The 24,433-nt window shown below is 42.3% G+C and overlaps 2 protein-coding genes across 3 annotated transcripts in view; both read right to left on the bottom strand.

Annotated features, from left to right (window-relative positions):
• Positions 1-949, bottom strand: part of LOC116042287 (interleukin-13 receptor subunit alpha-1-like) — a 41,840-nt gene extending 40,891 nt beyond the window's left edge. For both annotated transcript variants that reach the window (XM_031288422.1, XM_031288421.1), the window contains exon 1: positions 627-949. In XM_031288422.1, the coding sequence (XP_031144282.1) occupies positions 627-690 (64 nt within the window). In that variant the 5' untranslated portion in view covers positions 691-949. The remainder of the gene's footprint in view (positions 1-626) is intronic.
• Positions 950-6,064: 5,115 nt separating this feature from the next.
• LOC116042364 (interleukin-13 receptor subunit alpha-1-like) lies at positions 6,065-21,862 on the bottom strand. Its single transcript, XM_031288527.2, has 10 exons — positions 21,379-21,862; positions 18,756-18,895; positions 17,928-18,093; positions 17,724-17,814; positions 14,904-15,046; positions 13,374-13,501; positions 13,126-13,267; positions 10,699-10,798; positions 6,541-6,625; positions 6,065-6,436 (listed from the first exon to the last, which is right to left on the bottom strand). Exons 1-10 carry the CDS (start codon positions 21,452-21,454, stop codon positions 6,341-6,343), a joined length of 1,167 nt encoding a protein of 388 aa, XP_031144387.1. The 5' UTR covers positions 21,455-21,862; the 3' UTR covers positions 6,065-6,340.
• Between the last annotated feature and the right edge of the window lie 2,571 nt (positions 21,863-24,433).

The raw sequence follows: 24,433 nt of genomic DNA, 5'->3' as shown, positions 1-24,433 counted from the left end.
TTCATTTTTAAACTGCATTATCATATTATTTTAGTGAGAACTCATAAATTACTACAAGTAAATCTGTTTATGTTTTGTTAGGCGTTTCTGGATTTATTGGGAATATCGGCCTTAAAAATCCTTTATCGGTCGGGCTCTGAGTAAAACTGCTTGATTTTGAGTCTGTATATGTAGTAAAAGTTGTCCTTAATTTAAATGCATCAGTCAAAGTCAGGAATTATGGACCAGTGTGTTTTTACAGCACCGCATGTTTAAGAAACAAAGGCTCTTTTTTTTTTTTTTAAAGGTATAAATGTGGGACTTTTATTTTGGAAATTCTCTGAATTGGTTGCTTGACTTGGAGTCTGTCTGTAGTCAGAGTTGTCCTGGACGTAATACTATCAGTCAAAGTCAGGAGCTATTATTTTTCCCAGCAGTCAAACAATATAGCAATTTTTGTTAGGGACACAGGTAACACGTTGACGTTTTATTAGCGGACTTGTTCACAGTGAATACCAGATGTGACGCCATAACCGTAGCTCCTGGGAAACACAGTTACGTAGGCTATGGGAAAACTGGAAAATGTCGAACACAAAAGAAGGAAGATGTAACACAAACATTGTTACGTATAGCCTATAAATTCTTACCTTGTTGGGATTTACCCATTAGAAGGAGGGAGCTTAACGCCAACAAGTTCAAACTTTGAAACATCCTGCCTATCCTTTTTGAGTCTTATCCCTAGCTAAGTTTCTTTTTTCCACATCGTTCGTCTGTGAGGATAAAACGTTTAGCTCGGATAATTCCCGCTCCTGGCGACGACCGTGCGGCGTCAGCCTGCTGCCACGGTTAGTAAAAAGTCCGACAGTAAAGTCCGTTTTTTTAAATCTACTTTCGCTTCCTGTCTCTCCGAAGGAAAGCATGAAAACTGCTGGAGGTTGGAAAATGGGCGGGTTGCCTCCTTTTCTGCCAGACCATTATCATAACTGACTTGAGACAGACACGCACGCGCGGGCACGCACGCGGGCACGTACGCACAGAAGCCATGAGTTTAGCCTACTGATTGCAACATTCTTTTACGTGAACACGATATTAATAAATAGGTTTATGTACGGCAAACCGTTTTAACATGTAATCGAAACACACTCCTATCCTACATTTTAGATATCCATATTCTCCTAAATCATATTCTAACCAGGCACAATGGTATAAAGATATCCACAATAATATTCTCACTAGTATAAATTGTTTTCAAGACAGCCTATCTACAACTTTGATTGCACTAGTCAAAACTCCATTTAAATCCTTAAAAAGTATGAGTGGCCGTTTTAACATTTAATGATAGATTTGCAGATTCCATTCTTCCCAGTCAAAAAGACAATTTCAGATATTCATAGTTCTAAAAACTGATCTATAAAGTATTTCGATGTAAGTGTGATGCATTAACATTATATAAAGCCATTAAGCCAAAACCCTTTACATTTATAAAGGGTGCCTTGTACCAATCTTTTGTGAGGACTTGCGTTGATATTTTTGCAGGTTACTTTAGTAGAAATGTTAAACTGAAAATAAAAGCCACCACCAATATCTGCATTATTAGAGAGAGAGAGAGAGAGAGAGAGAGAGAGAGAGAGAGAGAGAGAGAGAGAGAGAGAGAGAGAGAGAGAGAGAGGGATGCACTCATAAAAGTTAAAACATTTAGAGACCGACCACCCCGTTAACATTCCCTGATGGGTATTTTTATGAAATACATAGATTTTAATGGGAGGGAATTATATATAGGCTATCGTCATCTTGAGCCGTGTGTTGTCAATGCCAATCGGTTTGAATTATATTTATATATTTTATTTGCTCTCACGATCGCTTCCACTGCCAGGGTTGCAACGGCAATTTATGGAAAGCACAAGTGTAAATATGGTCAGATTGGTCCTGACTGATGGGGAAGTGATATTGATAAGCGTAGTGCATAGACAGCATCGGCTATTTTTTGCCAGCTATCCTCCTGTTTTAGGAAGCAGCGACTGTATTGCGTTTTGCCTGCAAAACCGTGTCTGTGTTCTTCATATTTATGTAGAATTATAGTTTGCTCTTCTTATGTAAAATATGCGGCTCTGGTAGATGTTTGCGATTGGTCGTGCTGTGCAAACACCGCCTCTTTTATGTGAACGCGTGCGTCGCTGGATTGGGAAACCCTGGGTTGATTGAACTAGGACCGCGGTTGTTAGGCTTCTTATATACTGTCTATGTTGTTAGGGTTAGTGAAGCCAGGTAACTGAAAGAAATCCAGTGATGTGCGATACCACTTAATTCCTATTCGATCCGATACCTATACCAATACCAATACTTTTTACGTATTTTATTTGATGTGACAACTAGTTTAAAGTAAAGTAAAAAAGTAGGCTGTAGGCTTACCAATTCCAAATTATAGCTGCATAATGACAAGACAATAAACTACTCTCATATTATTTAATTATTGCTGCCAAATGACTCACAGATTGAAGTCTGTCTTGCCCTAGCACCTTGCGTCTTCTCACTCTGGACCTCCTCCTTAGACCGCCGCTTCATTATATCATCATATTCACTCTTATGACTTAACCTCAGATGTTTAGCAGGTTTGTAGTGTTACCACTGTATTTCACAGTCTTTCCACACACATCACACACAGCGTCACTGCTGTATTTACAGCTAAAATACAGCCAGACATGACTCCTTTTGCGGTCAGCCATAGTCACTCTGCAGTCTGCAGTCTTCCAAGCGGGAAATTAAAGAAGGGCTGCTGCAGCGGCCGCGCACACACAACTGACCGGCGGAAGGAGAAGTAGTTCCTTCCCCTAACCGGATATAATTAGACTTTTCTGGTGACAACAAGTTACGTATGATAACATAAACACTCACTCCAAATTACTGAGTTTAAATATCGATATTTTTATATGAGAATCGATACTAGAGCAGGAGACGTTGGGATCGTAAATATCGATACTCCGCACATCACCAGGCATGTTGATCTTGATTTGTAGTACAGGCCTCTGGTCCGCTACTGCAAAGACCTGAAGTATTGAAGCTTTCCTTATTGTTTGTATATAACTGCTGACTCAATAAAACGTGATTTTAGTTGGATCTGTTTGTCTTTAATTTTGCAGTGTTACTGTGATATATATGTATGGCTATAATTATAATTTTATGCTAATATAATACCCAATTTTAGCAGCAGGGTTTGCTACCCCTGAGTGTACCCCTATGGTTGGTTTATGCCTTAAAATAATGGCCAGGATTTCCGGAAAAGGTACGATATGTGTGTCTCCATTTCAAAACATCACTGCAGGTTGACTGTTTTTAGCAGCAGAGGTTGATTGTGGGCGATAGGGCGACAACATTGTCGTGGTTAGCCTAGCTCGCCGAAACTCAACTGTCGCTGTCTCGGCAACGTTAGCTAGCTAATGTCCGCTAGCATACGTACAGGCTAACTATAGCCAGTTAGCTTTGTGTATAAAAACCCACCCATCTCGTAGGAGCGAAGCTTAATATTTCATTCAATAAAATTATGGTACAAAAGGAGCACTAACGCCACGGGTCTTATGTCGCAGATATAAGAAACATAATATTTACCTAGCAGGCTAGGCTAAGGCTGTTGCGCTAACGTTAGCAAAACATCGGCGTAGCTTTAGCTAGCAGTCTAAACTTGTCTCGAGTCCGGACCTTTAACTGTCTATGGTCCGGACTCGAGTACTACACCCCGACAGGTAGATATCACAACTGAACAAGCTGCAACTTTTCTGATTGATACAATGGGAGCCTGACTCTTGCATATGACCCCAATCTGCCCTTCTTATGGCTTGGAGCCATAACCTCCGCCGGTTTTTGGCAAAAGCATGCTTTCCCCTGTGTATGTTAAACATCAGGCACCCATCACAACACACAACAACTCCTTGGCATTTATGTTGCTACTAGTACTAGCTACACGAAACACGTCTTCTTTCTGCCCCCCGGTTGCGTGCGCAAGCAGTGATGACGTTGCCGAGAAATCCATGTATTCAATAACTTTTAGTTTACAGATTGAGATTATTAGTGCAAAATATAATCAACTATATATAACTTTATTTTACAGACTCAAGGTCCAGATAGAAAAGTACACATAACATACAAACACACAAATATAAAAAAATACATACAGACATACTAGACTAGACTAGACAACTATGATGATGTTGTGTTAAAGATTAAGCTACACAGCAGTATATGAAGTAATTGAAAAGAGCTTTAGGTGAAGAGGGAATCGCAGTAGAATGCATCAATAATTATAATCCAATAATATATATATATATATATATAAATAAAATTATGAAATGGGCCACTCTTCATAATGAGTACTTTTACTTTTGGCACTTTCATTATATTTTGATGCTAATACTTTTGTTCTTTTACTTACTAAAGATTTTTAATGCAGGACTTTTACTTGTAACTTGAGTATTTGTACACTGTGGCATTGGTACTTTTACCGTAAGAAAAAGATCTGAGCACTTCTTCCACATCTGCTGATTTAGACCCAGTGACACACAAGCACAGCAAGCAACACGCACACTTTCTCTTTCTCTTTCTTTATTCTCTGTTAAAGCAGTGAGACTTGTCAACAATCAGCCAACTAATAGTGTTGGTAAATGTAACAATGCAACAAGAGGCAAAAAAAAGGAAGCTTCCCTCTGGTTTAAGGAAGGAAGACAGAGTGACTAATGGTGATGTGGCATTTTGAGTTTGGGTGTGTCTGAGCAAGCAGAAGAAGTCAGCTCAGTCTCTAGCATGGCTCACTTTACAAAGAATTCTGTTGTCAGATTTAGGTTATTGCTATCTGCGCTTTATGTTGCTGTCATGATGGCAGTCATACTGGCATTTGCTTGTCATTCCTACAAGCAAGCCTCACGCTGTAACAACACAGAAACCTCTTTTATTTCCTTTAACCACTTCCTATTTTTATTCTCTATTAGACTTATTTTATTTTATTATTATACTTAGACTTGCACGGCAGGGACACCAACGCTCCTCTCACCAGTAATACCTGTTTCAAGACAAAGGTCCCAGTAATAACAGCTTCCAGCTGGCCCACTTGCAGTCCTTCGCTTTATCCAACCAAACACGCGGCTGGGTTGGCTCGGTTGGTAGAGCGGGCGCACCTGTGTAGGGGTTTGCTCCTCGGCGTGGCGGCCGCGGGGTTCGGCTCCGACCTGTGGACCTTTGCTGCATGTAATCCCCCCCCCCCTCTCTCTCCACTTTCATGTCTTCATCTGTCCTGTCAAAAATAAAGGTAGAAAATGCCCAAAAAATAATCTTTATTAAAAAAAAAAACACACACACACACAGCCTTGTCCTTGTCCTCGTCTTCCTCCCCAGCGCTCGATGCGAGGATATCAGCAGCACACGGCAGGCATGATAAACTTTCTTGTCCTGTTTGTATTGCCCGGTCCGTAGCCTGGGTGGCTTTTGCTTTTTTAGTTGCCCTACCTCAGAGAGTAACTGAATAGCAGCTGATAAGATACTGACCTCCAGTGGTTGCAGTGGTTCCCTGGCTGCAGCAGTGATACAGGGTCAGATCAGTACAGTACAGAGCGCAACGTGGCTCACTCCTCACCACAACCAGTCAGACTTGAAACTTTACACCAGAAGAGGTCAGTGGCACAAAGCGTTCCAGCCTGGTGTTAAAGGACAAATCCGGCGCAAAATGAACCTAGGGGTTAATAATGTGTCTCTAGACTGAAACAACCTACCGCAAAACCGGTGGTTAGCTGCTAATGCTAGCTTTCGGGGGCACTTGGTAAATCACTATTTCTACACCACTAACAAGGCTCAAAATAGCACCACACTTCCACGGTAGCATAATGAGGGTCCACACACTACATGTAAACCGAAGCATTGAGAACGCCCTGCTAGAGCTATGTTACTGGTTACTGGTTGCACGGCGTTTGTCGTTCGACTGGTCGTGACTGTTTTCCCAAGATGGCGCCCGCCTGTGTACCCGAAGGTAACGTTTTTATAATCTATCTTTTTAATAAACTGTCTGTACACTTACAACGTTCTCAATGCTTCGGTTTACATGTAGGGACCCTCATTATGCTACCGTGGATGTGTGGTGCTATTTTGAGACTTGTTAGTGGTATGGAGATAGCGATTGCTTTTTACTCTACCAGTGCCTTGAAAGCCTAGCGTTAAGCTAATCAGCGGTTCGCGCTAGCTTGTTTCAAGCTAGAGACACATTCGATTACCATCAAAACAGATCCCAGAGAACAGTCGACTCGGTACACGTGTTATTAACCCCTAGGAATCATCCTTTAAGTCACTCTGTTAATGTTCTTGATGAATTCGCTCAGCAGGCAGTCTACACGTGCGTGTCAGGAGTTTTCCTGGGGGACAGTGTAATTTTGCAGGGTTCAACGGGTTCTGGCACCGGCGTGTACAGACTCCCAGGTGTGGTCTGAAAGACAGAACAGCAGAATGAGCATTTGTGGAGACAGAGAGGGGCCTGTGAGTAGAGTATACGCATTATTCATTTTGTTTAAATTTGTTCCTTAAATGTACCTTAAATTCTTTGTTTCCATTCAACATCATTTCCTTGAAAATTGCGGAAGGATCCGGTATGGTGGGGCAAATAATGGAGCGGTGCCTATAAAACAGACACAATGACAGAAATCAACAACCCAAACACAGTTTCCGCCACCTAAATGTCCTATTAAGAAATGTCAACAGGCAAATGTTTTTCTCAAAAAACATAATATTGCTTTTTAGAGTGTTCAACCAGATATTGAACATTTATGTGGAAACACCACATTAGGGACCAATGTGGAGACACCAAACTTTTGTATTTATGAAAACAGCAACATTTCAAAGTGGCTTGTCTGGTGCATATTTTCATGTAGCTCTTAGTCTCGGCCCTCCTTTGCTACCAGATGGGTCTGACCCATGAGTTTGCTGGGGGCCCCCCTGGTGGCTGAAACGGGTAATTGCATTGTTTAAAAAATTAGTGGAATAATTACATCTGGCATGACCAGATATTTTATAAATATCTTAAATAACACAAAACAACTAAATGGTGGTAGGTAATACATCAGATTTCATATACTGCTTTATTAAAAAAAATATTACCTGGCTGACGATGGGAGCAGCAGGACGCAAAAAACAAAAATTACTGTTGCACTAGTCTGGACATCTTGCCGTGCCAACCTTGCAATAAAGGTTTCCTAAATGCCATATATATACATGTGATGTCAGCTTACTAATTGATTGCAGGTTTTGTGTAGATTTGGACTTTTATACGTTTATTCCACGTTGTTTAAACGGCGAAGTGGAGAGGCCTCGTTCACCTGTTTGGAGCTGGCTGGTGAATGTGACGTCTTACTGGATACACCGTGACCCTTTTTGTGGATCTACTGATCGCTGTGGATTACTTTTTTTTTTCGTGTCATTGGATTACGGCAAAAATACGGATCTTTTTTCTCTTAACGTTTGTCTTTGCCTTAACGTTTTATGGTGTGACTGCGCTTGGTTTCTGCGTTTGGAGCGGCATCTCAACAGACTGTAGGTCCAACACTGATTGGTCACTGTTACATTTTAGTTGAATTTAAGTGTCGGGGCATTCCGCCACCGTCTGTCTATTGCGTTCCAAGACAGCCGTGCCGCGATTGGATTTCATAAGGGCGAGTTGTTAAATTGTTACAATGTAATTTAAAATCTGCTTTAAAAATAAACATATATGTTTTGGAATATAATGTTCAGCTTCGGCAGCTTTTCCTATGTGCTAAAATATACAATGACTGAGGAAGCCTAGTGATGAGTTCATAGCAACCAGTGTTGAATTTGTTATTTCCCATTTTGCTGAATGGTCTCAATGTTTTATTGTTCTATTTCATGTGAATACTAGTTTACTAGAGGAGGAACTTAGTATTTGAAGTCATGCAGTAATGCATGAAGTGTGCATTTAGTTTCCATGCTTATTGTGTTTCCACAACAATGTTAGTGAGTAAATCTACTGAAATGGCCACCACACCATAACAGAGGAGTGTGATGTGTAAGATGAGAATGCAGAGGTTAACTCGTGTGTGTCATGGCTGTAAAAAGTCAAATGCCATCTGTACATCTCTGCTAAGCGCAAACTAGCACATAAGGGGAGGGTCATTCATCTTTTTCAAATCATTTTGGAGGGTCATAGCAAAATTATTACTGGTGAGGGGAGGGTCAAGTCTTTTTAGCCTAAAGGTCCCAAAACTCCTCCGGTGGCCCCTTAAATAACTGAGCTAACCTGGCCACACAAGCTGCTCAGTTGACTCGGACTCGGTGTTTGAGTCGTCCTCCTTTGTGCTTTCCATGCGTCTGACTGGTCCGGGCCAAGTCACGTGACTACACCTGCGGTATAATGTTTTTAAGGAGAAAGTAGACCTATCAACAGGTCAATTATCGTCATGGGAAAAATGCGTCGATAACAGCTTCAGAGTTTCAATGTCGATACGTTTTCGATTAATCGTCCAGCCCTAATTCCTGTCTCATGATACTTTTTGATTTATTGCAGCTCCACTTAAAACACCTATCTACCACCTGTACCTGAGGGGTGGGCAGGGTTTGTTTACCATTTTCCAACCACACGCATCCTCACTCTGTCCACTGATTAAACCCTAAAGCACTCCCATGGCAGCGCTCCAGGAAAGTGGGTAACAGCAACTTCCTGTGACTTTTTTTAAGTTTCAGAGTTTGCCTGCTGGTGGCAAACTGGTAGCCTGGTCCTACCAGACTCTGGTACATTTCATTAGTACAGAGAGTCTGGGCACTCTCCATTGACAAGTGTTAACTTCCTTGAAGGTGGGTACTCTGTTGAAGTTTAACACTATTGGATCTGCCCAGAGCCACTCTGGATCTGCCATAACCAATCGCTAACGTTTGGTCGTGACGTATGTCATGCGCATGTGCAACAAGAGGGGAGACCGACAACAACTATCGGCTTATATTTAGCATTAGCATCGCTAGCGTTAGCCTTAGCCAACTCTTTCACCACTAACGGAGCGAGATGGAAAATCTAACTTTTCCCGAACCCCGTGGGGAGGAGGGCCACAACATCATGGCCACCAACACAACTCAGCAAAGATTGTTCTTGCTCGGGCTTTAACTTCTGGATATTCGGCAGCGTTGCTGCCACAATGGACCGAATGGCTTCGCTCGCATCTTTCTGGTGCACGTCCTCAACGCCATCGTTCTCAGCCACTCCATCTGTTCACTGATTGGACCTACAAATATTTGACCAGAGAAAACCCAAGAATATACCGCAAACCCAGACGGAGTACTGAAGGGAAATGAAAATTGAGCGGAAGTAAGTAGGAGGGCGGAGCCAGGCTAGCAAACTGGGGCCACCAGGTCGATCGGGTTAGTCCATGTTAAAGGGCATTCGTGCACAACCTATTTCCTGACAACTTACGGCGTTTTTCCATTACATGGTACCTGCTCGACTCGACTCTACTCGTCTTTTTTGGTTTTCATGAAAAAAAGTTCCTGGTACTAGCTAACAGGTACTTTTTTTAGTATCACCTCCCTCGAGGTTCCAAGCGAGCTGAGGCGATACCAAAAGGTGACGTGAAAACCTGCAGACTACTGATTGGTCGGAGTTCAGTGTCCTGAACAAACCCGCCATTTTTAAATAGTTTAGCCAGCGGTGTTTTTTTTGCTGCCTCCAGCTTCTTGTGAAACAAAATTTGTCTTCTGGCTGTGGCAACATACCGAGAACAACACACCTTCGAAGTTCTGTGTGTGTGTGTGTCGCGTTAGGTCACAGCAGTTTCCTGCAGTGTCGCTATGACGACCAGCCACGATCGCCTCACGGGGGTCAGCCCTATGTTCCCACAGCCCAATGGTCCCACAGCCCTATGTTCCCACAGCCCTATGTTCCCACTGCCCAATGGTCCTACAGGCCTATGGTCCCACAGCCCTATGGTCCCACAGACCAATGGTCCCACAGCCCTGGGTTCCCACAGCCCTATGTTCCCACAGCCCAATGGTCCCACTGCCCAATGGTCCTACAGCCCAATGGTCCCACAGCCCAATGGTCCCACAGCCCTATGTTCCCACAGCCCTATGTTCCCACTGCCCAATGGTCCTACAGCCCTATGGTCCCACAGCCCTATGTTCCCACAGCCCTATGTTCCCACAGCCCTATGGTCCCACATTTCTAAGATTTTTCTTAAAATTAGGCCCTATGTTAGGGTTAGATACCATCTGTAGTCCATTGCTACTGGATCATAGGTTGGGTGTAACCTATTATGATATTATTGGCTACCAAATTGGGAGAAAGGAGGATAAAATCTGATACAAATTTATGAAAAAGGAAATGTGGGAACATAGGGCCTAATTTTGGAAAAAAAATCTTAGAAATGTTGGAACATAGGGCTGTGGGAACATAGGCACGCAAATCTGCAATGGAAAATGGCGGCCGAGTCGAGCCGAGCCGAGCTGATACTAGCAGTGGGTAAGCAGTGGCCATTATTAGCCACTAAATCAACATTTCTACAAGGATAAGGTGTTGCAATGACCTCAGTGGCATGGTTTCTTTGTTGCAGATTTCAAATACTGTTGCACAGTACGTTTTATAACATCCACTCTTGAAATAGACTGCAAAATTTGGTATAAAGCAATGTGGGTGCCCAGAAATGTACTTGTTACTGTTATCACTGGCCTACTGTTGTGTTTCATGAAACCTACCTCCTGAAGCAGTAGCAGGACAGAATGATGCAGGCAGACAGAATGACGGGGATGACGATGGCAACCACCGTCAGTGTCCCGTCAGGAGGCTCATTGGTACCTGGGATGAAGAAGAGACACGTTTTCTTCAGCTTTCAAGACGTTTTCAAGCGTTGTGCTTGCGCTACATGTGGTAATTGATAGAAAGTTGTTGCCCATACGAGGAAGGAGAAACGTCCAGAAAGTTTTAATGCAATCAAAGTCAACGTTAGGGCTGGGCGATATGGAGAAAATCAAATATCACGATATTTTTTACCAAATACTTTGATATCGATATTGCGAAGATATTGTAGGGTTGACAATTGCTGCTTTCCCAAAATATTTACACAATGTGATTTGTGATAAATAATCATCAGTAATGTGGATATAATGTCTATGTGGATAAAGGTAAATAATAGAGCAGCTGGAACACTCTGGTACATTTAGAAAATGACATCACTTTACTGTCCTTTTGACATTTGACACACACACAATTTTTGTCTGACAAGAAATATAAACCCACAAGTGAAATTTAAATCCTGTGTGAATTGATATATCTATTTCATACAACAAGCCGTTTAAGGACAAATGTTTGACATGTAAGGAATAATGTAGAGCGAGCACCGGGTCAGTATTGTGAAATGAACCCCCGGACAGGGTGACGCAGGACATTAACCATGCAATCGACAGTTTTGTGCTCTCCAAATATATATTCAAATTATTAATATTAGGAAAACCTTCCATGGTGTTTTCTGATGGAGTAATGGAAAGCTAACAGTTTCCACAGCTGACGTTAAATTTACCGGACTTCTTTCTGCGAAATGATGGACGTGGTCCTCCAGAGTCTATGGTTATAGACCTGCGTCCATAGTAGAGGATGGATACCCAACCTGAGCCCAACGGTGCCCGACGGGCCGGGCCGGGTTCGGACAGATATTTAGAAATTATGGTCGGGTTCGGGTCGGGCTCGGTCACATCAGCACGATAAGGCATTTGTTGTAAAATGGTGCTGCGGCTCCTTTAAGAGAGCTCAGTGTGTGTGTGGGTGTGTGTGTGTGTGGGTGTGTGTGGGTGTGTGTGTGGGTGTGGGTGTGTGTGTGTGGAAAGTGGGCAGAAGAGAGATAGAGAAAGAGGAAGCAGACGTGTTGTATGCAACCGGAGCAGAGTTGGTGGAATAAGTTTAACTTTTGTACACAGTGTGTGTGGTGTCCGAAAAAATAAACCCCAGACTGAAAGCCAAGTTCATTCAAAAGCGTCATTAAGCTGACGCTTTTATCCAAAGCAACTTACAATTGCTATATATATATGTCAGAGGCTGCACGCCTCTGGAGCAACTAGGGGTTAAGTGTCTTGCTCAGGGACACATTGGTTGATGTATCGTCGATATATCTAACGTCGGCCCTGGAGGTAACGAGTCTCCCCTGGTTTTCTGATCACGGTCGGAAACGAAGCAATCAGGAAAGGTTAACACATTGAACATTTTAAATTTAAAACAGCTTATTAACATGCGCTTGTTGCCCCGGTGTGCGCTGATAATCTCATCTGTTGACATTTCCGAATGCCTTCCTACAGTTGCTTAATCAAAGCGGGCTTTACACACAAACAAACGTAAATGTGTCATTAGTATGAGAAAAAAAATCAGATTTTAAATGTGTCGGGCTCGGACATAAATATCTTGATGCCTGTCGGGCTCGGGCCGGGCTCGGTTACTGCTCTGTCGGACGCGGGCCGGTCTCGGACAGAAAAATGCGGCCCGATCAGCACTCTAGTCCATAGCAACGGTCTGCCATTCAGAAAGAACAGGCCGTAGAATGTCATTATCGACCAATCAGAATCGAGTATTCAACAAAGCTGTGTAATCATTTTGAATAAGGTGAAATGTACACAGTGAAGAATATAATGCTGTAGTATAGGATTGTCTGACTTGATATTAATCTTGTTTTAGTGCACCTAAAGAAATCAGTGTAACTATGGTCTATATCGACAACGTTTCATTTACGGGATTGTTCAGGTGCCGCCGGAAATTCTAAACTCTAAACTCTGGTGGATTTCTGAGGACTATGGTTAACTGCTCCTCAGATCTCTGCAGGGTAAATCCAGACAGCTAGCTAGACTATCTGTCCAATCTGAGGTTTCTGTTGCACGACTAAAACAACCTTTAAACGTACACACGTTCCATCAAAACAAGTTCCTTCCCGAGGCTATTTTGCAGAGGCACCGTGGCTACGTCCAGGCGCTTAGCGCCACCCAAGACGATTGTGATTGGTTTAAAGAAATGCCGATAAACCAGAGCACGTTTTTCTCCCATCGCGTAATGCTGTGTGGACTAGCCAGACCTTCATTTGCAGCGCTGTGGAGGAAGGTCTGGCAATGCGAGACTACTGTAAGTACAATTGGTTGGACAGTTACCATAAGTTACAACATCACCGAAGCCGCTGAATATTGGCAGGCAGTAGTGACTAGTCCAGGCTCGGGATTGGAACTCGTAAAGGCATCTTTTATCGTAGGCCATCTTCCCAGACTCTCCCTTTGTGGTGAAGTTCAAGCATACCTAAGAAATAGTGAGTGAGCACACAAAACCGCCGTGTTGCATTTAGTCAGGTATGGAAAAACAGTGTGACTTTGTTTAGTATAAACAGTGAAATTTGACTGCTTACTTTGGGCTCATTGCATTTATTGTAGCAGACCTCGTATATCCAGAAATTTTTACAGAGCTCTGGAGGGGGCCAGCTCAGGATTAAGTTATCTCCCTCTTCTGTGACGCTCAGCTTTTGTGGAAGTATTTCTGAGGACAAAAAAAAAGATACCTTTTCTACAGGACAGATGAAGTCATGAAAGGGGAGAGAGAGGGGGAATGACATGCAGCAAAGGGCCTCAGATCAGAGTTAAACCCGCACAGAGGCGGCGCCAGGGATTGCCATAGCACCCCCTTAGCACCCCCAAGAAATTGCTGTGGTTGATTTATAAATAAATAAAAAATCGTTAATGTGTAAATAGTATAATTTATATTTGAAAAATGAATAAATACATTAATCAAACAAACCGATTATTTTTAGGCTAAAAAACACAGGTGATCGTATTCGGCCAAAGGGTGCAGCACACATTGAACTTTTGACCTTACTTCCACAGTAACGTATTCACAAAGAAGAAAAAGAGCTCAATATTTGGAGCCGTTAGGATTAGAGAAGTGAGTCTAACGCTAGCAATGGATAGTTTTTTACTCCCTAAACAAGGTGTGGAGACTTTATCAAAATCTGTAAATGAGACTGAAAGATATGGTGAACTTGTCACCAACCAGGACGAAGAAAAGCGGCCGGAGGAAGGTGATCTGACCACGGCTCTGATTGCTGCTGAGGATGCTTAACGTCACCCTGCTGTACATGACATTAGACCAGGGGATCGCACAGCCAGGCCACAGTGGGTGAGTCAGCTGATACGGGCCCATACAAGAACTTTACTCTTATCTCTGTCTCGTAGAAGAACATTACAGTGAGCATGTGTTTTACAGAAATGTGAATAAATGGATCACTGAATCTAAAGTTATACAGCGCACTGGACATCGGTGTATTTTTAGCCCAGAAAACGTGTTCGCCATCAGTGGCTTATTTAGATATATTTAGTCACTACAGAGATGACTACATTATTTTGACCATACGTGCAAGTGTGAAAACTGTGTGAGGATACATAGGGTGTGTGTTTATGTGTGTGCTTGGCTATGGGTGGTGTATTTGGCCTGCTGCATTAATCTTCTGAGCCACTGTATGAGAGCTGCAGTAATGATTGTTTGAACCCGGCTTGTTGGCTGGTATTTGAAATATGTTTAATGAGCTAATCAGAGTTCTATGGTGCTGTTGTATCGGCAACTTTAAATCAATCTCTCTCGTTCGCTCGCTTAGTAAACCGCGGCGGAGGTGGGTGGGCATCTGCGCGAGTGTGTGTAACGTTAGAATATTTGTGTCAAGGGAAACTCAAAATTTCAGAGCACCCTCACTGAAACGTCCAGCAACCCCAAAGCACCAGCAAAAGAACATCTCTGGCGCCGTCACTGAACCCGCGGCAGCAAAATACAAAAAAAAAAACAAGATTCAATCACTGATTATACAAGTAGTTTAACAGCAAATGTTTTTTATGTTTACTTTCACATTTTGTGAAGACATCAATCATAAACTATCAGAGGCAACACCAACCATGTGCAGGTTTAAAAGTGCTCCGTCCAGCTCCAGTGTCCAACAGCACGCAGATGTCGTTGACAGCATCGACTTTCAGGTAACAACCACTGCTGTAAGGCTGATCACACTTCTTCATTTCCCCCGGAGAATTACCATAAACCCTGTAAGGACAACATGGGCGGCGGATGAGAGAAATGCAGAGCAGGGAAGGAGGCCACAGCTGGCAGAAACACACTTCTGCAATTCCTTCAGTCGCCCCTAGATGCTCATAAGGTCCACAGATTATCTTCTGCCCATTAATATCTGTGTGGAATTATAGACAATAAACAATCACACCCCGGATAAAGCATTAAAATCACACATAGGATTTCCCCCTGCACTGCTGCTGGTCAGGTGAGCACTTCCATGCAGAGATCCTGAATGTACGTGTGTTGTTTTAAGCCCCTGTTTTGAGGACATTTTCGGGGGGTAGTACTTTCTGAAAGTACAGGAAGAGACCGGGGTTTGCAGGGATGACCGTCACTGATTGGTCAAACACACACACACACACACACACACACAGCACAGCTGCTTCAACTTGTGTACCGCTTCATACATAAAATAAGGAAGTCTTGTTTCAATTCAAATTTTTCTGGACGAGGGGAGAACATTTCTCTTTGATTAACAACATTCAAACTAAAAGTAAAGTTAAGCTTTGCTGCCAGCTTCCCAAACACTCAACAGATTGACTGACGCGGTGCTGCTGCTGCTAGCCTTGTCTGTATGTTTCCCATTGATAAACTGCACTCAAGCAATAGTATACTGTGTGTGTGTGTGTGTGTGTGTGTGTGTATACCGCTACACCCCTTGATCATGTGGTGCATATGTGTGTGTATCTGTGATATGAAATGTAATATACGGCTAATTGTTACTTGTTTTTTACTTATTGAGCGATGTTTGATTTTTAAAATCAAAGTATTTGTATTTGTGCTTCCTGTGGGACTGCAGATGTAAATTAGCCTAAGGCTAACTCTGGTGCAATGCATCAAATGGTTACATTTATGTTTTAATTGCACATTGTCCCTTACAAATAAAATTGAAATTGAAATTGACTTCAAGTTAAACATAAATATCGACTGATCTGATTACAGCAAAGACAACGTCGGCAGTATTGACGGCAAAATAGGCTACAGAATATTTCGTTCTGTACTGACAGGTGCAATATTAGAAAATTGATAATTATTTATTATAGTTTTTATTAATTACATTTATATCTGCATTTATGTCAAAACCTAGAGACTTTCAAACAGCAACATGTCATTTATTAAATGTATTCGTGTCAAAATGACATATAAACATATTTTCGTATTCTATTTTGAATGGAAACGCTTCCAACACGCTTGCGTGTCACGTGAAAAATAGGCGTCGGTTCTATTTCTAGCATGCACGCGTTTACCTGAGACGTGCGTGTCACGCAGGCAGTGTGCAAGCTCTAACCTGTCAACATGGGAGCCGAAATATGAACGGCCACGCCACGTAGCTGACACGCTTACGCGACGCATCCAGTGTGTATCCGGCCTAAGGTTTGTTTTTTCTTCTCCATGGGTTTTTAGATGACTGCAGAGTGTGTGCCCCCCTGTGATCACCTGCGGCCCTCCTCCCATCACGTTGCCTATTCATACGTCAGCGGACTAATTTGCCTGATCGTCACAGGTCTTTAGACCGCGGTGGAAATGCAGATAATTGTAGGCTGAAGGAACCTTTTAGGTCCTTTAAAAGTTGTTTCAGGGACTAAAAGTCCTGGGCCCGTATTTATCAAGCCTCTGAGAATTACTCACAAGAATACTGCTAAGAATTGACTTAACAGTAAAAAAGTCTTGGCTCAAAGCTGCGCTTAAAAGTTAGTTACCAGGCATCTCGGTCGTAATTTAAGTGAAGTGTAGGACTAAATCTTAAGTGTCAGTCTTAGAGATGATTCTCGACACTTTGCTGTGCCACAAACGGGATTTTGGATGACGACATAGGCATGGACCAATCACTGTTCTCAGATACCTTCACATTGAATGGTGAAATTCCTAAGAGGAGTTTACATTCATTACACACCTGACAATAAAAAATTCTCAAGATAATACTTTATGATATACACATTGGAAATGAAAGATAAACACGTTTTCCAGCATTGTCTTAATTACAAATTTTAAACCGCTGTGCTGTTAACTGGCCTGCCTATATATAGCCTAGATTTCATGATATTTTATGCCTGCTCTGTCCGAACGATACCGTTTGATCAACTGCTCGTCGTCAAACATTTCAAAAACATTCTTCCTCTCCTGAAAGATTGGCGCACGTCTCCGTCTCCTCAGCGCCATCACAAGCCCCTATACTGGCAACTCCTAACCACTGGAGAGACCTCTGGAGCTGTCTTAAATCACTGGGAGAGTAAAATGGCACTTTGAGAAGGTTGATAAATAAAGGGCCCTGGAAACTTTTTGGTCGAAAAGCAGCTTTAAAGGCATTAACAAATGAGCTATGAGGGGATATCTGCCTGCACAAACGACTTCCCTTAAGAGGAACTATGCAAACATGTAACATGTCATGTTTAACGTTTCTCACATTGTGCCTCCACATTCCCACTTCTCCACGCCTCACGGTGTGCATTCTCTACCTGTCCACTAGACGTCCTCAGACTTGTCCACCTGTCCCAGTCAGACCTGAACCTATATGCTCACCCGTTTCCACTTCCCCTGACCAGGCAAGTTAAAACAATAACGTAGTCCCTCAGAATATCATCAACTTTACTGCGCATAGTTGGAGACATACTGGTATCTCCTTCAAATTGGCTGTTGCTGTAATCCTCACCTATAGGAGAGAGTAAAGGTCTGATTCCCTGGTCTCCAGGAACAGTTCATTCCTGTGGAGTTGATTAAACATCTGATGTCCTTCACTTCAGCTGTGCAGAACAAAAACAAAGAAGTCACAGACATGCGTATACCAAGATTTAAATAGGACTTTAAAAAGCCTCATCATGGATGCACTGGAGTATTTCAGCTTCCTGCTTCTTACCTCGGGGCTTAGGGGTACGAACGGTAATGGCCGCACGTGCTCTCTCATTCAAACGATCATCACAGGATTTAACGGTCCAAACGTGGTACGTCCGACGATCAGAGCCCATCTCTTCTGTGAGAAAGCGGCCTGTGAAATTTGTCCAATTTCCCGTGCACACCACAGACTGGAGGAAAGACAACACAGGCTTCAATGATGGCTAACACTCCTGCCTCCAACCACCTCCACGTTACAGCTGTCATGCATGTTCAAGAAGGGACCGTTTTGAAAACTCCTCCTCGTTTGTGCGCTCCGTGAAACTTTTTGTTATTTTTTTTTTCCGCATGTTATTTGTCTACGTCATATCCAAACAACATGTATTTTTGGTATTTTAGATTAGACAATGGGTCTTATGCAACAACCTTTTTGTACTGCTCGCTTAACTTTTTTTATGTGAGAAGGGCTTGACCTAAAGGTAAATGCTTAAAAAACATATTTCTCTGCAAAGTGCTTGTTCAAGCCAAGGGCTCTGCATAAAGACTGAGACAGCTCGAGTGAGAGTCTTGCACGACGCCTTATGAGTATAGCACAGCACTGTATTTAGAAATTGATTAAAGTGTGTTCTTTGTTGCCATAAAGGAAAAATTGTCCTGTGGCCTAGCACTAATCTAATCAACATACGTTCAACAGCCGACTCTCAAATTTGTAGATTGATTGATTGCATATGCTTGATTGCAAGCATAGCTGAGGAAGTGTTCTTTCACACACACACACACACACACACACACGCACACACACACACACACACACGTACACAAACAAACAAATACCCAAGAGAATGTTTCCTACTTTATCAGTTTCATCGTTCACTGGGCGGTACTTGTACAAGACCTCCCCGACCTGCAGACCCCTGGGCTGCTGCCAGGACACGTTGACAGTAAACGGGTCGAGCCAACTGTACTTGAGCCCGGTCGGAGGAGGAAGCGGAGCTGTAGGATTACAAATGAGGAATTAATCTCACCTGAAGAATGAATAGCCTAATAAATAAAAACGACATTCATCGCTTCAATTACAACACGGTCTCTGGTGCTTGGATCAAGAATATAGTGCAATGTATGTCCACGGAGAGACTGACATACTGTATATATAAATTGAGAGAGGCAAATTGGGGGGTGTATGAGAAAACCTGCAGGCCATTTGACATAGGGGAGCTGCTACTGTGATACTGTCATATCGTTTGCTTTTTGTTTTGTGATTGTTGAAGTTGGCTACGGCATAGGTTGAGAGGTTTCTCAATACCAGTTTTCAGGTATTGACAACTGAGAGGTTTTCAATACTGACAATTGTATTTGCAATGAAAATGAATAAAAACATTGTTAAACTTTTTCTTTTCTTTTTTTTAAATCACACATGCCACTGTTTTCAAAGTGTAACTCCAGGTATTTTACAATACCTGCCGCTGGTTTGGAGATAGGGGCCCAGCAGCTCATTTTTTAGGAGGTTAAATCCTACATGACTATTTTATAGCGTTTAAAATAGAAACATTTCCCGAAAATTCATTTTTAAAAGACGATTCACTTCCGTGACATCTGCATCTGAAATGTCGCAACCACACACATTCAGCCCACGTTGCCTGGAACCTTACTGTAACTTTGTTTTCTTCTGTTTGCTCTGTATGCCAGTAATATACACTCATGTAGAGTTTATTGTGTAAGGGGACTGCGTTCAATTGGGGAAAAGTGTAAGGGCGTTTTCACACAGGAAAGTCCGAACCAAGGTCCGGACCAAGGTTCATGTTTTTGTTACATTGTCTACATTTGATCCGGTAAGTTTTGGTTTCACACTGCAGTTATGCAAGCGCACTAAAGATCTCTACGTGAGAAAACTATGTCCTGCCGTCATCACATACGTGAGCTGCGTCTCCAGATACTGATAATTGATTGGTTTGTAGACAGGCTTCCCCGTCCTCTCTTATCCTCTCTCTGGGTCGGAGTTTTTTCAACTGACTGCTGCTCTCCCCTACTGCCGCGGCTCTTTTTATTTTGTTGTGATGTTGAGAAGCAAGACACGGGAACTTTCTTTCTGGAGCATTTATTCAGAGACAAACGGAAACCTACACTGTACATTTACTACCACTTAACAAATAAACTGCTGATGTATTATCTGCTCTGATAGCCGACAGCTGTCTGCTCTGAGCGCATTCACTGTCACACACTCTCTCATGTAGCCTACACACTAAGCACCGAGCTATTCCTTAAAGGAGCTATTCCCCGGTCTTGTAACACGAGGAGAGCCTGCCAGAGCTCCTTGTATTTGGTACGAAAGTCCGAAACCATCCAAAAAATGCTTTCACACTATAAACGAACCGGACCGAGACCACCTCTTTTTATCGGACCAAAATTTGGTCTTTTGATCCGGACCGTGGTCCGGGGGAGGTTTCACACCTGTAATTTTGGTTCGGATCAAACTGAAAAGTTTGAAAGTCCGGACCAAATGAGGTATGTGTGAAAACGCCCTAAATTGACCTACAGTTTATTATGTCAGTTTATATTTTTGTTGAGCGTCTATTCCGCAATCACGGTTATTTATTAGCGTGGTGTCACTATGAGGCATTATGACTCAATTTCCTATAAACCCTTTGCATTAGCAGGTTAACTGAAGGACCCAATAGATTTCTCTTATAGTCCTGCAAGAGTGTGCCATTTTCTGTGACCACTTACAAATGAAATGATCTCAGTGTGCCAATTTTTTATTTTTTTTTAACAATGAAAGTGAACGTATCTCGATATTTCTTAAATACAGTGTGCTAGAGTATGTGCAGTAAGCCGTCTTACGTGCAGTTTAGTGTCCCAAATTATTTTCCAAAAACTGAGTGTCCCAAATGATGAGGGTCTTATTTGAGACAGGTTAAGGTTAGGGTTAAGGTTAGGGGTAGGGTTAGGGTAGAAGGGGTGGTTTGGCAGGTTCATAATTAATTAAGGACATTGTATGGGGAATTTGGGACACTAAACTGCACGTATACCCAATATGGTAGCTACTATAGGAATGTTTAGCTAACCTCTTCCGTATATAGTGCTTCAATGTGATGAATGTCTGTGCTCCAGTGCCTATTGCAGGTTCCCCCACTACTTTCTCAAATGTTCACAAAGATTTACGGCGGGAAATATTTTATATCCTCTAAAAATAATATATAATAATAAAATGGAAGTTGTAGTTCACTTTTGTGAAACAGCTTGTCTGAATCAAAGTATTGTAGCGCTGCAGAGAAGTGTCTCCGATTACCGACTTTTATTCGTCACCGTAACATCTCCATTTATAGGCTACAAACGAATTACAGGACAGGTATCCTACAGATCAGGCTTAACGCTGAGAGAATCTCTCAATATAAGCCCATAATAATAAAGATTTTTTTAATTCATATGTTATTACAAAACCATTGTGTTGAATACCAGGCAGTGAAGGGAGTTTTTACCTGTTGCTTCACAGTGGTATACCGTTGTCATGGCGGTGCATAGAAAGCAGGTGAAAAACTCCCGAGTTAAAGCCATGTTTAGAAGCGTCTGAGGGGTTTATTCCGTCTGGAAGCGCTTCAACTCCCTTAGTCCTCAAGTACTCGAGCACCGAGTACAACAACAACAACAAAAACTTGGAGCCCAACAGATAATGTCACTGCATACAGGAGGCAAAAACAGTCCACGTGATGTCTATCAAAAAGAAGAAAAACAACAAGAGAAAATGGAAGGTATACAGAGTCACCAAAAGCACCTAGCTAGTCCTTAACCCCGGTCCGCGGTGTCCGTCCGCTCGGTCTACTGGGAAGGAGGAGGAGGAGTCGCCGTGAGTGTGGGGAGGGATGCGCTGTGACAGGCAGCAAGGAATGGCAGTGTCCCAGTGGGAAGGTTAAACCTCTTCAAATCAGTGACCCAACACAAGACACACGTAGCTAGCTATTAGCAGTCCAGAAAACCACTGAGCGTCATAGGTGGCGCTAGGATATTTTTAGGTGTGCTGAAGCACTGATGTTGTTTTTTTGTTTTGTTGTTTTTTTAAAGAAAACAGCCAGGTTCAGGTGATAAAGTATAAGATAAGCCTTTAACATTATCCCACTACACTGAACAGCAACCCCATATTCACATATGTTATAAATAGGTGAATGTATAACCTTTGGTAGCCACACGATACATTCTCTGTTGATTAGTCGATTACATTTGCCTTCTGGTTGACAGCACAAGAGGAGTGAGGAGAATAGAGAGGGAGAAGGGCAGAGAGCAATGAGAAAATGGCTAGGTAGCCTATAAGACATATAGTAGGACTACTGTGTTTTGTTTTCTCTTTTATTTGAAGATTATTTTCTAGTTGATTGTCAGTGATACGACGGAGGGAGTGGGATAGAGGGAGAGAGGAGGATGGAGAGAGAGTGGACAAAGAGAGGGACCTGGAAGAACCAGGTGAGAAAGTGGACATATATTGTATGGGCAAAAACACTTAAAACATATTCCATTCACATTATAATTACATATGCATTTCATGGAGGACTAAAGAGTTCGAAGTTCACTTTTAGGAATCCTAAAAGTGAACTTCGAACTCTTCAACGCTCAGCAGGGGCGATTCTAGGATCTGACCTTTGGGGGGGCTCAGCCCCTAATGAGCAGTTGATAGCAGTTAAGCTAGGGGGGTCCGGGGGCATGCCCACGTACGATTTTTTTTTTTTAACCGCTAAAATCATGACTTCTGGTGAGTTTTGGGGAAAGAAATAGACAGATTGAGACATGCAATTATGACTACTATTTTCCTACAGTTAGCAATTTTGTCTAAAGTTGCACAACAAAATTGGATAGGAAGCTGGCGCTGTCTACGTGCAGCTGGCTCTCTTAATGAAGGGCAGACCGCGCATGCGTGGGACCTTTAAGTGCGCTCTCCCAAACCACAAGTGCCCTTCCATTTCTCCAGGAAGTCGTCCGCCTCTAAATGAGTCTGTGTGAATCAATAAGCGCGGATTAATGGCTTTATGCAGCAACAAACAGCAGAGCAGAGTGAACAAACCGATGTTAAGGGAACATACGTATTTGATCTCAGCTGTATTGTTTTCTGAAACTCTGTTACACTTACAGTGACAAGCTTGTTTCACTGTGTACATTAGCGGCCATCTTTCACTAACACATCTTACAAGACATCAATTGTGGTCCAAGGCTGTTTTTGTAGGCTATATTATGGGTATGGCCCCTTTGTTTCAAGTAATTAAATTCTTAAAGGAGTACTCCAGTCATTTTGTATAAAGTTAGTCATAAAGTTGTAGGGCTCACAAGGGACAGACTAAAGAAAAGAATGGTCAAAATCATTGCAGCAGAAGTCAAGATACCCCGACTTTTAGCGGTATAATATGGGTCAAGCTCTAAAAATGCTGGATCTCGCACTTTCCCATAATGCAACTCAGGGTTTTTTCATACCTGGCTCCTAACTGCCCACTTCTTGTGGCTGAATAGGAGCAAATCCCTGCAGCCAGGCTCCAAGACATTGTGAACAGCCTGAAACCAGAAGAGTGGAGGCTGTCACCACGGTTTTGAAGAAGCTGTTCTGGAGCTTTCCATCGTATCAAACAATCTTCTCTCTGCCGATGACGTTACTCAGATGTCATCATGGGAATGTAGATGTTTTCTGAGCATTTTAGCGATTTAAAGTTGAGAATGAATCCCATGACAACTGGGGAGACATCTGCAGAGATGGATCTTGTGAAAGGTCTAGAATATTCATGGATTGTTCCGTCATCGACACTGTAAGCAATTGCTTAGGGACTGTTCGTTATTTAATTAAGGAGCCACCAGAGGAGTTTTGTGGCCTCAAACCTAAAAAGACTTGACCCTCCCCTCATCAGTAATAATTTTCTCATGACCCTCCAAAACAATTTGAAAAAAAGGCATGACCCTCCCCTTGCGTGCAAGTTTGCACTTAGCAAAGAAGTACAGATACCATTTGATTTTTACAGCCATGATATACAGGAGTTAACCTCTGCATTCTCATCTTACACATCCCACTCCTCTGTTATGGTGTGGTGGCCATTTCAGTAGATTTACTCACTAACATTGTTGTGGAAACACAATAAGCATGGAAACTAAATGCACACTTCATGTATTACTGCATTACTTCAATACTAAGTTACTCCTCTAGTAAACTAGTATTCACATGAAATAAAACAATAAAACATTGAGACCATTCAGCAAAGGACGCTGGGATATAACCAATTCAACACTGGTTGCTATGGTCACTATCATCATTGTATATTTTAGCACATAGGTAAAGCTGCCGAAGCTGAACATTATATTCCAAAACACATATGTTTATTTTTAAAGTTTTTAAGTTACATTGTAACAATTTAACAATTCGCCCTTATGAAATCCAATCGCGGCACGGCTGTTTTGGAACTCAATAGACAGACGCTTAAATTCAACTAAAATGTAACAGTGAACAATCAGTGTTGGACCTACAGTCTGTTGAGATGCCTCTCTAAACTCACCATAAAACGTTAAGAC

The sequence above is a fragment of the Sander lucioperca genome, chromosome 17 (genome assembly GCF_008315115.2).
Source record: "Sander lucioperca isolate FBNREF2018 chromosome 17, SLUC_FBN_1.2, whole genome shotgun sequence".
Taxonomy (NCBI): Eukaryota; Metazoa; Chordata; class Actinopteri; order Perciformes; family Percidae; genus Sander; species Sander lucioperca.
Note: the sequence above shows the minus strand (reverse complement) of the source record. Positions and strands in the feature narration are given on the sequence as shown.

What these genes read in the sequence shown, in the direction of transcription:
- LOC116042364 (XM_031288527.2), bottom strand. Translation starts at nt 21,454, where the DNA reads ATGGCTTTAACTCGGGAGTTTTTCACCTGCTTTCTATGCACCGCCATG. An exon ending in ATAAATGCAATGAGCCCAAA is followed by an intron (nt 13,268 to 13,373) that starts GTAAGCAGTCAA and finishes ACTATTTCTTAG; the next exon opens with GTATGCTTGAACTTCACCAC. An exon ending in CGGTGATGTTGTAACTTATG is followed by an intron (nt 10,799 to 13,125) that starts GTAACTGTCCAA and finishes TCTTCATCCCAG; the next exon opens with GTACCAATGAGCCTCCTGAC.